This window comes from Rhamphochromis sp. 'chilingali' (genome assembly GCF_963969265.1).
Source record: "Rhamphochromis sp. 'chilingali' genome assembly, chromosome: 3".
Taxonomy (NCBI): domain Eukaryota; kingdom Metazoa; phylum Chordata; class Actinopteri; order Cichliformes; family Cichlidae; genus Rhamphochromis; species Rhamphochromis sp. 'chilingali'.
Genome location: NC_137931.1, coordinates 44438181 through 44451825, shown reverse-complemented (window position 1 = coordinate 44451825; position 13645 = coordinate 44438181). Strand labels below are relative to the sequence as shown.

The window sequence follows — 13645 nt, the reverse complement described above, 5'->3', positions numbered from 1 at the left end:
CACCTGCGAGCGATATGCTTAAAACAAGGAGGACCTATAATAATAATGATCATAATAATAGTAATAATAATTGTCCAATGTGACAGAACGTGTTAAAACAAGTACAGCGGCACCTCGGTGCAGCACTCACCCACAAAGTGAGGTGTATAGAAGAGAGGTGGGGCGGGTGGATGAGGAAAGCGACGTGATTGGCACAGAGAGGAAAGCGTCTGGGCGCCCCGGTGACCCCACCCGGAGCGCTTTAAAGGCCGATAGATGGCAGCTCGGCATCCTCCCTCAAGCAGAGAAGCGAGCCGGTGCACGGAGCGGACAGACCGGAATATTCTCAGGATATCTGGCTGAATGAAAAACTGTAATGAACTGAATAAGATGATCAACCACCTGGGGATTTTAGAGCAGAAGATTTGAAAGGCGAATATTCGGCTGAGAAATTTCTATAAGACAGAGAGGTAAGAAGTTTGCTGAACGCAAGTTGGGCATTACAGATCATTTTCCTACAGGTTTTAGATTTTAAACTACACAAACGTTTAAACTAAAACTGTTTTAGCCTTGTCTCTTCTGTTTTTGTCTTCGCTTACATCGTGTTCCAAACTTCCTGATAGAAATGATTCCCAAAGTGCAGCGATCTCGAGGTGTCCAAAATAAACAGTGGCAGCGGTCAATAACAGCACGTGTTTGCTCGGTTTCCCTTTATTTTTGACTGTAAAATAACACGCAGTGTTATAGGATTTGTCAGAAGATCCCTCGGTTCCTCTCGGTGTGTTACTCCATGTTGTTAATTTTCCGTAGGTTAATGATTCCCATTCGCTCTCTCTGCCTTTTCAGTTTGTAAATGGTGATGGATTGACGCCACGCATACAGAACTACGGCCCCAAGGCACTCTTTAGTAAATGCAGTATAACTCATAAATCCACGGCAATTAGCATAATTAGACTTAAATCAGAGCCCGAGGCATCGTGACATTGTCCTGAAAGAAGAGCATTATGTTGAATTTTTAAGCTGTAGATGTGGGGGGAAACTAGCAGATTACATACTTCCAGCCAGAGGCTCATTTAGCAAAATAATGCAATGAAACAGACAAAAAGAAAAAGAAAATTAAAAGCGAAAGAAAATTTTGTATTAGTTACACGGTTTCCTCTCAAACAGTGATTTATACACACACACACACGCCCACCGGGGCCCACGTTTCACGTGTCAGGCCTGATGATAAATTAATAGTCCTGTATAGTTGAAACCTATTTGCACCCACATTAAACAGGAGTCCAACCGGCGATCTTGTGCATATTTCACCGCAGACCTGTCACACGTCGCCGTCAGCCTCTAGGCGCTTGGAACCGACCTGGGACCCGCCACAGATTGAAATAAACGGCTCCCACTCGATGCGAACTCACAGGGAGCAAAGTAAATATTTTCCCGCAATTCTGCCGGTGCAGACTGCAGAGGTTTGGCAGCGATTACCGTGAACTGCGAGCGCGCAAAAATAAACCTTTAAAATATTAATAACAATAATAATCATGATTAAAATATATTCAGTGTAAAAGCTCATTTTAAACCCAGACCGTGGATAAAAAATACTGAAGATAATTTTCACTGGAATATTTTTGGATATAAATTAAACCACTTTAATTTATAATAATAATAATTATTATTATTATTATTATTACTATACAGACTTGTATAAAAATAATAATAATAATAATAATACATGCCTGCATTATAATTCAGTAATAATGATTTTACAGAACTGTATTACAATACTAATAATAATAAGGTAAAATCACCACAAAAAGCCACAGAATAATGCAACAATCCAAAAAAGACGATATTGAAAATTCTACTTTATACACTACTTTAAAAATACATTTGATCTGAAACAACACTTTATATTAGCAAAATACAAAGCAGATTATTAGCAATGAGATCAATGGAGAATCTATTTTACGACTTTTCTCAACACTAAATTGAACAAAAAGTGTTTGGTGCTGGGGTCTTTAATCAAATGTAATATAAAAGTTATCGATTTTCTAGTTTCCATGTTTTTGATGATATTTTTGACTAAATTGATTTAGTTTCTTTCAGTTTTTCGTTTTACTTTGCTACATTTGTGCGGATCTGACGACACACATGAAAGTTCTTTGAAAATTCTAACTGTATATTAACTCATAAATCATTATCAGTTATTCGCTTTGTTATCCTTTTATAAAATGAACCATCTTCCCTTTGGCGGGAGTCTAAAGCTTGTCTTTCACCTGTTGCCATTTAATTTTCTCCTCTCGGAACAAAGACGCACACAAAAATAAAAAATAAGAAATGGCCTCCTGGAGCTTAAACTTTTATTTAGAAGTAAGTTTGTTTGTTCCGAGGCCTGAAACTCACAGCAGCTTGTGACTCTTCAGTCAGGTCGCCGGTCATGCAGCACTACGGAGTGAACGGCTACTCTCTGCACGCCATGAATTCACTGAGCGCCATGTACAACCTTCACCAGCAGGCGGCGCAGCAAGCACAGCACGCGCCTGACTACAGGCCCTCGGTGCACGCGCTCACTCTCGCGGAGAGACTGGCTGGTAAGACTCAGTTGCTCATTTTCTATCCCAAATTGTCACTTCCTCCCGTTCTCAGTTAAGTTATTATATTTATGTGACCCTGGCACGTGAAGGTGCTCGCGTGAACGTTTAGCTTGTCCCTAAATTAAACTGGTCATGTTTCTTGTTTCTCAACGGCTGTACATTTCAAGACATTATCCTTGAGGCCCGCTATGGCTCCCAGCACCGAAAGCAGCGGCGCAGTCGGACAGCGTTCACCGCCCAGCAGCTGGAAGCTCTGGAGAAAACCTTCCAGAAGACGCACTACCCTGACGTGGTGATGCGTGAACGCCTGGCCATGTGCACCAACCTGCCCGAGGCACGTGTACAGGTAAAAAAACAAACCCAAAATTCATTTGTCTAGCAGTCTCGTTTCGCTATTAAAAATGTGAAATAACGCAGTCACGTGATATGAATGGTCGTTTTTCGCTGTTTACGAGCCGATACTGTGCTCTTTCAGACTCACTATCCTATAAGGATAGTCTTACGTTTGTTTTCTTATACAGTGCACTGCTTTTCACCTCTGTTTGAAACTCTGGCATACTCAGATTTAGCCTTTTGTATCTTTTAAAGCCCACCTGCCAAGAGGCTCCCTGATTAGTCAGGTGGGTGCGCAAAAAAAGTGTTCGTTTCGTAGTTTTTCTCTTGGTAAAAAGCCACGTAAAAGATCTTTTTAAGATCATGCTTTAACCATAATTAGACCTAGACCAGAAGCTTCTGCAGAAGTAAATGTTTTAAGAAATGCACAGCGTTCAGTCACTTTTAAGGCAAAACTATCACAGATCAAGGCAAAAGCAGTTCATTAAATATCAGAAAACATATCAAGGTATTCTAATAAGAGTCTTGTAAGACTACAGTTTTTCATTGGCGTGACGTTCTAGACCCTGCAAAATCTAAAAATAAAAATGAAATTGGGGAAATGGCCTGCTGTTTTCATTATTTACACACCTGCTTGAAAGACTGACTGGATCCTTTTCATTAAAATTGTACAACAGGACATTTGCCTTGGTAGACGATGAATTTCCTGAGGCTCAGTTTAGTTTTTCACATGTGCACCACATCAGGGGTTTTTGTCCAAAGAGCCATGGTAGCCATACTAAATTTTTACAACACACAAGAAGAAGAATATTAGAATATTAACTTTTAATGTATTTTTACTCTTTTACTCAGGCACTTATCTATTTTTCTATCTGCCAGGTTTGGTTCAAGAACCGTCGGGCCAAGTTTCGTAAGAAGCAGCGCAGCTTGCAAAAGGAGCAGCTCCAGAAACAGAAAGAAACTCAAGGAGCTGCCGAAGGTGCTACAGAGGACTCCAAGAATGATCTCACTACTGCCACTACCCTGGCTCCTGAGACTCGCACTCCTCCTCCTCCCTCCTCCTCTTCATCCTCTCACTCAGAGACAGAGAGGCAGGCAGCAGCACGGCCCCAGCCTGGCGAGATGAGCGTGGAAGTAAACGTCACCTCCCCTGAACCATCAGACAGCGAGTCAGCAGCAGAAGATAATGCTGACAGAGAGGAGGACGAAATAAGAGGAGAGACGAGGGTGAAACTCAGGGAGGAGATTCAGGGGGAGGGGGTACTGCCGACAGGGAGCAGCTCCCCATCCTGTAAACGGCTGAGTCCAAGCTCAGGTAAAAAAAACAAACATATTCAGTTTGTCTTTCTTTTGTAGTCTCTAATCAATTACTTTATTTTAGAAATCCATCCATGTGCGAGATAGTTTTATAGAATTCATTCAAATGGACGGTATATACAGAAGTTATCCATGCAAAAGGTGCGTCAAAACATACTGAAGTCCTCCTTCTCGCTTCCTGTCTTCCAGATTCTCCTTTGAGCTCCCCCGCCTTGCCCTCCTCCAGCAGTGTAAGCAGTGGTCTAGCGCAGAGCAACTCCTACGCTTCGTCTCCTCTCAGTCTCTTTCGCCTGCAGGAGCAGTTTCGGCAACACATGGCGGCCACCAACAACCTGGTGCACTACCCATCGTTTGACATGAGCACGCCGTCCAGTCTGCCCTACCTGGGCATGAACGTTAACATGCCTTCCCCACTGGGGTCGCTGCCCTGCCAGTCCTACTACCAGACCCTGTCGCAGGCTCAGCAGGTATGGAACAACCCACTGTTGCAGGCAGCGCCGGGCAACCTCCCAGGAAGCCTCAACAGCAAGACCACCAGCATCGAAAACCTCCGTCTGAGGGCCAAGCAGCATGCGGCCTCGCTGGGATTGGATACACTCCCCAACTGAAGCTTGGCTGCTCGTTGTACGTGCTTGGCCTCTAGGTCAGGGACTACGCTACAGAATGGAGGCCTGCACAGGAGGTGACCTAACAACACCTCCTCCTGACCTCTCATGAACCAGCAAAAGAACTGTGTGTCCACCCAGAATTCAGAATTACCTCCAAAACCGCAGTAGAACCCTCTCCAGTTTAATGTCAAGATTATTTGCTCTTCAGATGTTGTAATGAGAATCACAAAGTCTGCCCACATTTCAAATTTGTGCTCATACAAATTAATTGCACAGCTGAGATTTTTTGTTTGCTCTTTTGTCGATTTTAAATAAACCCAGTTTCAAAGTATTTGTAAGTACACACCAAAAGAGCATAAAGCATGTTTTAGGGGCTCTCCTTTAACTGAGTGCCAGGGTTGTCAGTTCATGTATTGCCCTTATCCTCAACACCATCATTTGAGCATGCGGCTCACTGCTGGGAGCACACGGAAACACAAAGAACATCTCTGCTGGATAGACCGAAGAGAAAATACGATTATGACAAGAACTCAACGGACTTAATGAAAATCCCACCTGGACTGAAGCTGTGACTGAACAGCACTGTTTAGCACTTGCTTGCATTTGACACCACCTGGTCAATAGAATCAGGAAGTTCTAATGCCAGCTGTTCACTATGATTTAAGCTTCTTCTATAAAGTCACTGCAGGAAGGCTTGACCTCCAGAGCTGTCAGTCTCATTCCAGGACAGATATGAAAGATATATATATAAAAAAATCTTATAATCCTACAAGAACTCGAACTATGCATGCTTGTACCCCACTGAAGCATGGCTTATAGCCACATGACATAGTTGACATGGCATTGGCAGCAGGGTAAAGTTCTGATATCAAATTGGTTACTATAATCTCACAACCAAATACATTTTTCTTGATAGATGACTTTCACAGTCAGAGCTTTCAGGTCAGCTTTCAAGAATCCATTGAGCATTGTAAATATCCTTCAGTATTTGTCCACCTTCCTGAGTAAGGAATACCTCCATGTCTCTTCTTTTTAAAGGATTTAACAGGAAGTAGCCCATGTATTTTCCAGTTTTGGCTTTAAGCAAAGGACCTAACAGAGAAAATGAAGCAAAGAGGAGAATCTGCAGATGAGGCACAGTTAAAAATAATTTCGCACCGCCAACATTTATTTTTGTCAGACTGAACTCACCACTTTTCCTGAGCCGGTGGCTTCAGCAGAAAAATGCACAGGCCAGTTCTCTATGTATTATATGACTGTACATTGAAAACATGTATTTCTCATTTGTTTTAAATGTGAGTAATTTATCTGTTCAATGCAAGGGAATAAATCAAAACATAAGAATGACTTATGTTCACAGCATGAAAATGTCTGTCTGTATTTTTTCATTAACACTTTCAAACCAGCTATTTATTAGGTAATTAAGTATTTATTAAGAAAATGTGACATTGAGAAAAAATCAACTTCTTCATAAAATACATGATAAAACTCTTGTGGGATGAGTTGAAGGAAGTTAGCCAAAAGGTGAGTCTGAAGAAGACCAGGAAAGCCATTTACTTTCTAACCAGGATATTGAACCAGTTACCGTGCCCTCTCACAGACGTTACTTTCCAATGAGAATAAGTTGGCAACAAAACAAGGGTGGGCTTGGCTTAGATTGTGCAGACCAGAGAAAGTCTAGCTCATAATAAATGGTTTAAAATTTCAGAAAACTTACCTTCACTTTTTTATAGTAAAAATTAAATTTTAGTTCCTGTTTTATTGAAGACACCTTGATGATCCATAAATAATTTATCCACAGGGTTCATGCTGAGGTTTACACACCAGATAGGGGAGAACCTGCCACTTGTTCACTCACTGCAGAAGATTTAATCCCAAATGAAATGACTGAAGCACAGTGTCAGGCCCTAAAGAGTCTCCCAATCCACCATCCACCCACCCACTCCTCATACGCTCTCTTTCGCTGCTTCCCCTCTTCCCCCACCCTGTCAGCAGAGGTTTGGCTGCACCGAAACAGAATGCTTCGCCATAAGAAGATTACCTTTGGTTGGAATATCGATGGATTAAGTAAGAATAGAATGAGATAAAATAGGGCTAAAAGGGTTTCTAGAGTCAGCAAAGTTCAGACACCTGTTTTCCCCCTGCTCTGTCCTGCCCCGTAAATCCACGACCATAAAGATTATATCACTTTCTGACTAGCAAAAGGTAGGTGGCTGTTTTAAAATAGGGCATGGTTACAGCGTGTAAAAATAATTTTGGGGGCGCAAAGATCACTCATTCCAATATCCTTGGTTTATTACTTTAAATATGTGGTCAATTTTCCACGGACATCTGGGTTTTGTGTGTTCCTAAAGATCATGTGGATGTATGTTATTGGGAATGGTGTGTTTGTGTGTGCTAGTGTGTCTATGGCAGCTAAGCCGCTGAAGGTTTCCAGGAGCTCTTTGATGTGTATCTGGGCAATGCGCTATTAGAGGGATTTTCCTAGTTGACAGCTCAGAGAATGTGTGGAGGAATTGCGATGCCAGCAGGCTAAAAGAATGCTGGAAACAGGATTAGGATCATATTCTGGCAGCTCCTGTCACTTCATCAATGGGCTAAGGTTTCCTCAGTGACAGCCCTCCTTCTCTGCCCGGTTAAAACCTTTAGTGGGACCATAAAAGGGGTGAGAGAGGGGAAAAAACAATGATTGAATGGTGTGCTATGATTTCTGTGCTGGGTTTGCTCTAAGGGCTTTGTGTTGGGAGGTCTGGGAGGACTGCATTGATTTGGAGGGAGGGGTAGGTCAGGGGGATGAGAAAAAGGTTTTTTGGGGGGGAGAGGCTGGAGAAGGGGGGGGGGGGGGCTGCTTTTGGTCTTTCTTGGGAGTTTTACATCCAAATCCAAACAGAAGAGCATGTGGAGGGTTTTTACACTGATGCTAGCAGACAGGGACAGCAGTTTCGTGTCCCCCAGGGGACGACAGCAGCAGCAGGTGGGAAGGAAGAAAGCTGTTTCTTCACTTTGTATAAGCCCTGCCTGCCTGCCTTTGCAACGTGAAGGCTCTTTCACCTTGTGATGGCACAGCGTCTTAGAATCATGTCTCTTTTACACTTGTAGGCTTTCTGAGGTTAAGATAATGCCTCTGTGTAGATAAGCTTATTTTTGTTTTACAGCGTATAGCCTGTAATGGGCTCCTTAAGTTACACTAGAAACTTTAAAAATGTTATTAAAACATGCAATTGCATTTAAAGTAAACTTTGCAGTACACAATACAATGGGAAACCATATGTTAAGCCCAAACCATTACAGTTTTGCACTCTTCATATGTGAGTCTGAACATTGTCATTGGAAATGGCTTCACTTGAGTTGTTGCATCTTTTCCCTGTGCATCAAATCTTGTATTTGTCATTTCTGAACAGTGCCAGAAAGGAAACAATATCAAACTGAATATGCTTTAACATTACCTTAGAGAATAATGCTTCTCTGTTAGCAGTGAAAATGCTGTAAACATGGAAATGATGATGTCAGTCCTATAGACTGTACATAAAAAGTGGACACAGAAATTAAAAACAGGATTTTGTGTGTGTCATATAACACAGCGGTCCCCAACCGTTTTTGTGCCACGGACCGGTTTATGCCCGACAATGTTTTCACGGACCGGCCTTTAAGGTGTCGCGGATAAATACAACAAAATAAAACTAGTACCGGTACCGAAAAAAGAAGATTTATTGATAACACACGTGAAAAGACCCAGGAAAACCGAGTTAACGATAAAAACAATAACAAAATAACGCTGAAAACCGATAAAAACCCTGAAAACCAGACATTTCACACCTGAGCCTCAACTCTCGCGGCCCGGTACCAAACGACTCACGGACCGGTACCGGTCCGAGGCCCGGGGTTGGGGACCGCTGATATAATACAAACAGTGTTGGTCAAGTTACTTGAAAAAAGTAATTAGTAACTAATTACTGATTACGTCTCCAAAAAAGTAATCCCATTACTTTACTGATTACATATTTTCAAAAGTAATTAGTTACTTAGTTACTTTTTAAAAACATGATACACCACCTGAATACAGCGGTCATGTCAGTGGGGGGGTCCGGTGCTTTGTCTATGAATGTGACATTCCCGTGGCAGCGTGCTCGGTGCTCGCTCAGATTTGAAGTTAAATTTTTCACTGCAGAAAGAAGCTTTCCTCCCACGCGCGTACAGCGGACGCTAATGTTTTTGTCACTTTTTACAGACTAAAACTTAAAGTAATGTAAGTACGTCCACACTTTAAACGCTGCATGGTCGTACTCTCTCCCGCGCTCCATATTGTTGATCTGCACATGTCTGTCACACGTGGTTACGTTATTGTCATGAGACACTCTCACAAATAAAATCAAGACAGTTTAGCAACGCAGTAACGCAGTGTGCTTACGGGAAAGTAACAGTAATCTAATTATTTTTTTGCAATAGCAATCCCTTACATCACCTGTTACTTGAACAAAGTAATCGGATTACAGTAACGCGTTACAGCCCATCTCTGAATACAAATACTGAATAAGCTTAGCAAAGTGTTAAAGACATTTAACCACGTGAAGGGTTCATTTTCATAGTGTTTCACCATCCCAATAAATATAAACTGTTCAAAGAAAGAACACACACTGAGCGTCACGGTTTCTTTGTCAGTAGCCTATAAAGGCAACTTGTATTGTTACAGCACCCACATCACAGTCAGGCAATATGATTTATTTACAGATGTGGACATGGCACACTCACACAGGGGGAACAGCATAAGTAGCTATAATGTGCTAAATCCTTGATCCCTCATCTCTGGTGAAAAATCTTTAAATTGCCCTTTGAACATATCACACGCCCAAGTAAGTCATTTATGCGCTAAGCTGTATATTTTCAGGATTTTTAAGTGCATGTTCTCTAGTTGGGCCTCAGGCTGTGTTGAAGAATAGCTACTCCAACTGGGATTACAGGGTGGTCTCCGGGATGCATCTTGGACCAACTGCCACTATACAGCACCACGAAAAAACACCTTCCCCCAAAGTGAAACTCCGCACTTTGCTCACCCATGTGAAACAATACTTTCACAATACCACAGGAGTTTGATTGTTGGCGACAAGTTATATAATGCTAGGAATTACAGACTAGCATGCAAATGCTAAATCCTCCTCTCTTTCTCCTGAGAAGTGGATGAGACGGACTGTATCTGCAGGCTTCACTCTGGCTCCCAAGCTTTGTGCTACAGAGACGCTCTCCTTTCTCCCCCTGACTTGGGTGATAATCCTGACACGCACTGTCTGCATTTTTTACTGTACGCATTTAAGCGCATTTGCAGAGCATTTATCTCTCCAATGTAAACCAATTTGGCTATAAGGGCCTTGGGCCAAGCAAGGCGCTGGAGGGAAGAAAGGAAAACCCAAACCTAGCAGATGTGCAGAGAAAGGAGGATGGGAGAGTTGGCAAAGATGCGGGGGTTGATGAACACGTGAATGCAGCAAAAAAGGAAAAGCGGAACCATGGGAGAAAAAGAGCATTCGTTGTCCGAAGGGTAAGCTTTTGAAACTTGGGATAGGGGCCTTTAAAGCCGATAGAACGTGGATCACTGAATTGTTGAGTCACAGAATCTGAGAAAATCATATGAAGCTCCCAGTTAATCCTGTCATAGTGAAATCAGTGGGCATACTTTAGGGATCCCAGCCCCATCTGAAGAATTTTGAAGCCTGCAGTATTGACAGAGCTGCTGTTTGATACCGCCTATACACCTGTATCAGCTGTCTGTTAATCTGCCTTCCCCTCCTCCCACTAGTCCTCCACAGCATGCCGCCACTGCTGGTAGTAATGGCTGATGAAATGGACCAAGGACCTAAAAGCTGCCAATCTTGCTGCTTCTTGATGTCGCCTGTAAGTGGCTCTGGTTGCAGGATGAACTTGTCACTTTGATCATCTGAAAGGCAGGACTCCTGCTGTGTCAAACATTACTTCCTGCAATTCTGTGGAGCCATAAAGACTATGGGCTCCTTGGTCCCTGAAATGGGACATTAAGACAGAATCATCCTAGTTTAGTTGTGGTGATATCAAGGTGTTTTATTTGCTGGCTCACAGGCAGGGTCTGAATGTGTTTGGATGGCTTTTAAAGTACCTGATCTTATAGCCTAAGGTTCCTGTAAATGAGGTGTTTGCTGCTCTTATCAATGAGACGTTACATGAGAATAACACCTGGCACTGTCTTGACTGTGAAGACCACTGGATGCTTTCACTAGGTGATTACAACAGGTTCCTTCTCTTTCACTTATTTTCTTTTTCAAGTTTTGGTGCTATATTCAGTAGCTTTTATGAAAACATTATGGTATTAATCCTTAAGACTATGATTAGCAAATGCACAGGGTTTTGTTAATTACTTTAAAAAGTGTAAAAAACTAGTTGCTGTGTTGGCGATGCAGATGTATATACGTTTTTTGGACAGTTGCAATCACACACCTGTTCAAATTTAGAAAGGAGCTGTGCAGAATTCACAGTAAGAACTAAGTTACAGGAAATGACTAAATTTACCAGGATTAAAATGTAATATTACGGCATATGTGTATTACAAGCCTATGTATGCTACAACAAGATACAACAAGATATGAACTTTCCCCATCTGTGCACTACCCGGTATCAAAGACACTGATGTGATAGCTACACCTGCAGCCACAAACCTGTGAAGTCAGAAACACCATGCTCCATCTCTTTGCACAACATATTTTAAATCTTATTTGCTATTAATTTCTTTCTCCTCTTTTATCAGTGCTGGCGGCTGGGAAAGGGGTTCTTGCTAAAACCTGCCTGGTTCTCAGCACAGTGGAAACTTCAAACCACATGACACATCCAAAATAAAATACAATAACAGCATTGTATTGTATTGTATAATAAGCAGTTATTAGACAATAACTGAAATAGCCATTGTACTACTTATAAACTCATAAGTCTTTGCATTCTCCAAAGGAGAGCTTATATTAATTAGGCCAAATTAAAATATTAATTTCGTTGCATCAGCTGAAAACAACAATTTTTCATCTGCAATGATTTCCAGAAAGCTGCCAATAACAGCAAAATTTAAGTTACTACTAATGACTAAACACATAACACATTACCATTTACAAAAGAACACTTTTATCCATTTTGCAAAATATTAATGCTAAAATTAAAAAAATCAAAGGGAAAAGGTTTTGATAGTATTGTAAAAAATAAAACGAAGATATGACATAACGACTACACATTTTTGGCATACTAACAAATATTGTATGTTTTATTTTTTCACAATGCTGGACAAAAATAATATTTAAATGTATCGTAATGTCTGCAAAATTGTATTTAATAGGCCAATTTGAAATCAGGCACTTGTATGTGTGTGTGTACCATTACTTCTGTCTCAGATCCTGAGGGATTTATGAACAATGTCAAGTTCCCTCAGAAGACCTGAGACTCTTCACTGCCTCTTAAAGCTTAATGCTCCCTGACTGAGTAGCACAGCAAGAGCCACACACTCTCTCTCTATGTGCCTCAGATAATGCTAAGAACAACCTCTCAATTCCAGCTCTCCTTCTCGCCTAATGTGCCCTCCTTCCTCTATTGCATGCGCATGGCCATTTCCATTCTGTGAAACAGCACTGAAAACGTGGGTGCCTATAATGGAAAACGCTAACATTGTCCCTAATGGTTTCCCATCCCAGGAGAGTTTTAAAACATATGTAAATTTATGTAAGCCTAAGAGAAACACATATTTACAATAGCACAGGGTAATCACAATATGACGACATGGTGCGCTGGCCTTGGAGATGGAGGCGCCATGTGTCATTAGTCTCCTTTATCTCTTTTCTTTTTCCTGTTATCATCAGTGTAACAATCACTCACAATATGAATGAAAATGATCTGCGCTCATCTGTGGGACCGTGATGGAAAGGCTGAGGTGGAGGGGGGAGAAGGTAAAGGAAGATGTTTTGTGCCTTCACACGCGTCCTCGGGTGCCTCGAGGATGCGCGTTTGTGTAGGTGAAGGTAGTTTATTAAATACTGGCACAGTTCAACAGAACAGTTTACTGAACAGGAGTAATTCAAAGGACACATAAATCTACCACAAGCCAAACATAATATATGTTAACAGCTGATGTTAGATGTACAGGAAAGAGAGAAAGAAGAGTCGTAGTTTAACAGATTTTTGCTGTGGATAATAATCAAATTTTTTCCCGTGCAAATCAGTTGAAAGAAAAGCTGTTGTTTTTTGTACCCTGATGTCAGGGTACAAATGCTCAGGCATTACTTTTGCTACAGTGTTTAACGTTTTTGTCCCTCGTGATTACATGATCTAATTTTTCTCTGAAGCATCTGTAGCACCTTTTCATGCTATCGTTCATAAAATATGAAGGGCAACTAGAATCTCACAGGATTGACTCAACTGAACATATCATCTTTTTAAAACCGAGAATGCTCCACTGTTTATGACACATTGAGCTCTTATTTACAGGATATACTCAAGTTAACATGTTGCCTCTGAAGTCTGCAGCCACTCCTGCAAGACTGAGGAAGAAAACAGGCTTTACTTCTTGCTTTGTTTGTTGTTCCGCTTTCTTGAGTTCATCCTGCCATAGCAGCGCAACACACTGAACCACCACCGACAGACTCACCTCCAGTCACTGCCTGAACAAAATAACACAGCAGCTGGACTCACTACAGTCTTCTGCCTCCATCTACTGACAAACTATGGAACTACTGTATATATCTGTATGACCTCAAGGAGACTAACAAGTGACAAAAACTGTAACAGAATCAGCAGAAAAAAAGATATAAAACTTCTAAAATT

At 41.5% G+C, this 13645-nt stretch overlaps 1 protein-coding gene across 1 annotated transcript; it reads left to right on the top strand.

The window, feature by feature from the left end:
* Window positions 1-260: 260 nt before the first annotated feature.
* LOC308393808 (diencephalon/mesencephalon homeobox protein 1-A-like) lies at window positions 261-6193 on the top strand. The gene is made up of 5 exons (XM_080877818.1): window positions 261-449; window positions 2397-2564; window positions 2735-2913; window positions 3780-4215; window positions 4407-6193. The coding sequence occupies exons 2-5, from the start codon at window positions 2411-2413 to the stop codon at window positions 4823-4825; spliced, it is 1188 nt and encodes a 395-aa protein (XP_080733944.1). The 5' UTR covers window positions 261-449; window positions 2397-2410; the 3' UTR covers window positions 4826-6193.
* Window positions 6194-13645: the final 7452 nt, after the last annotated feature.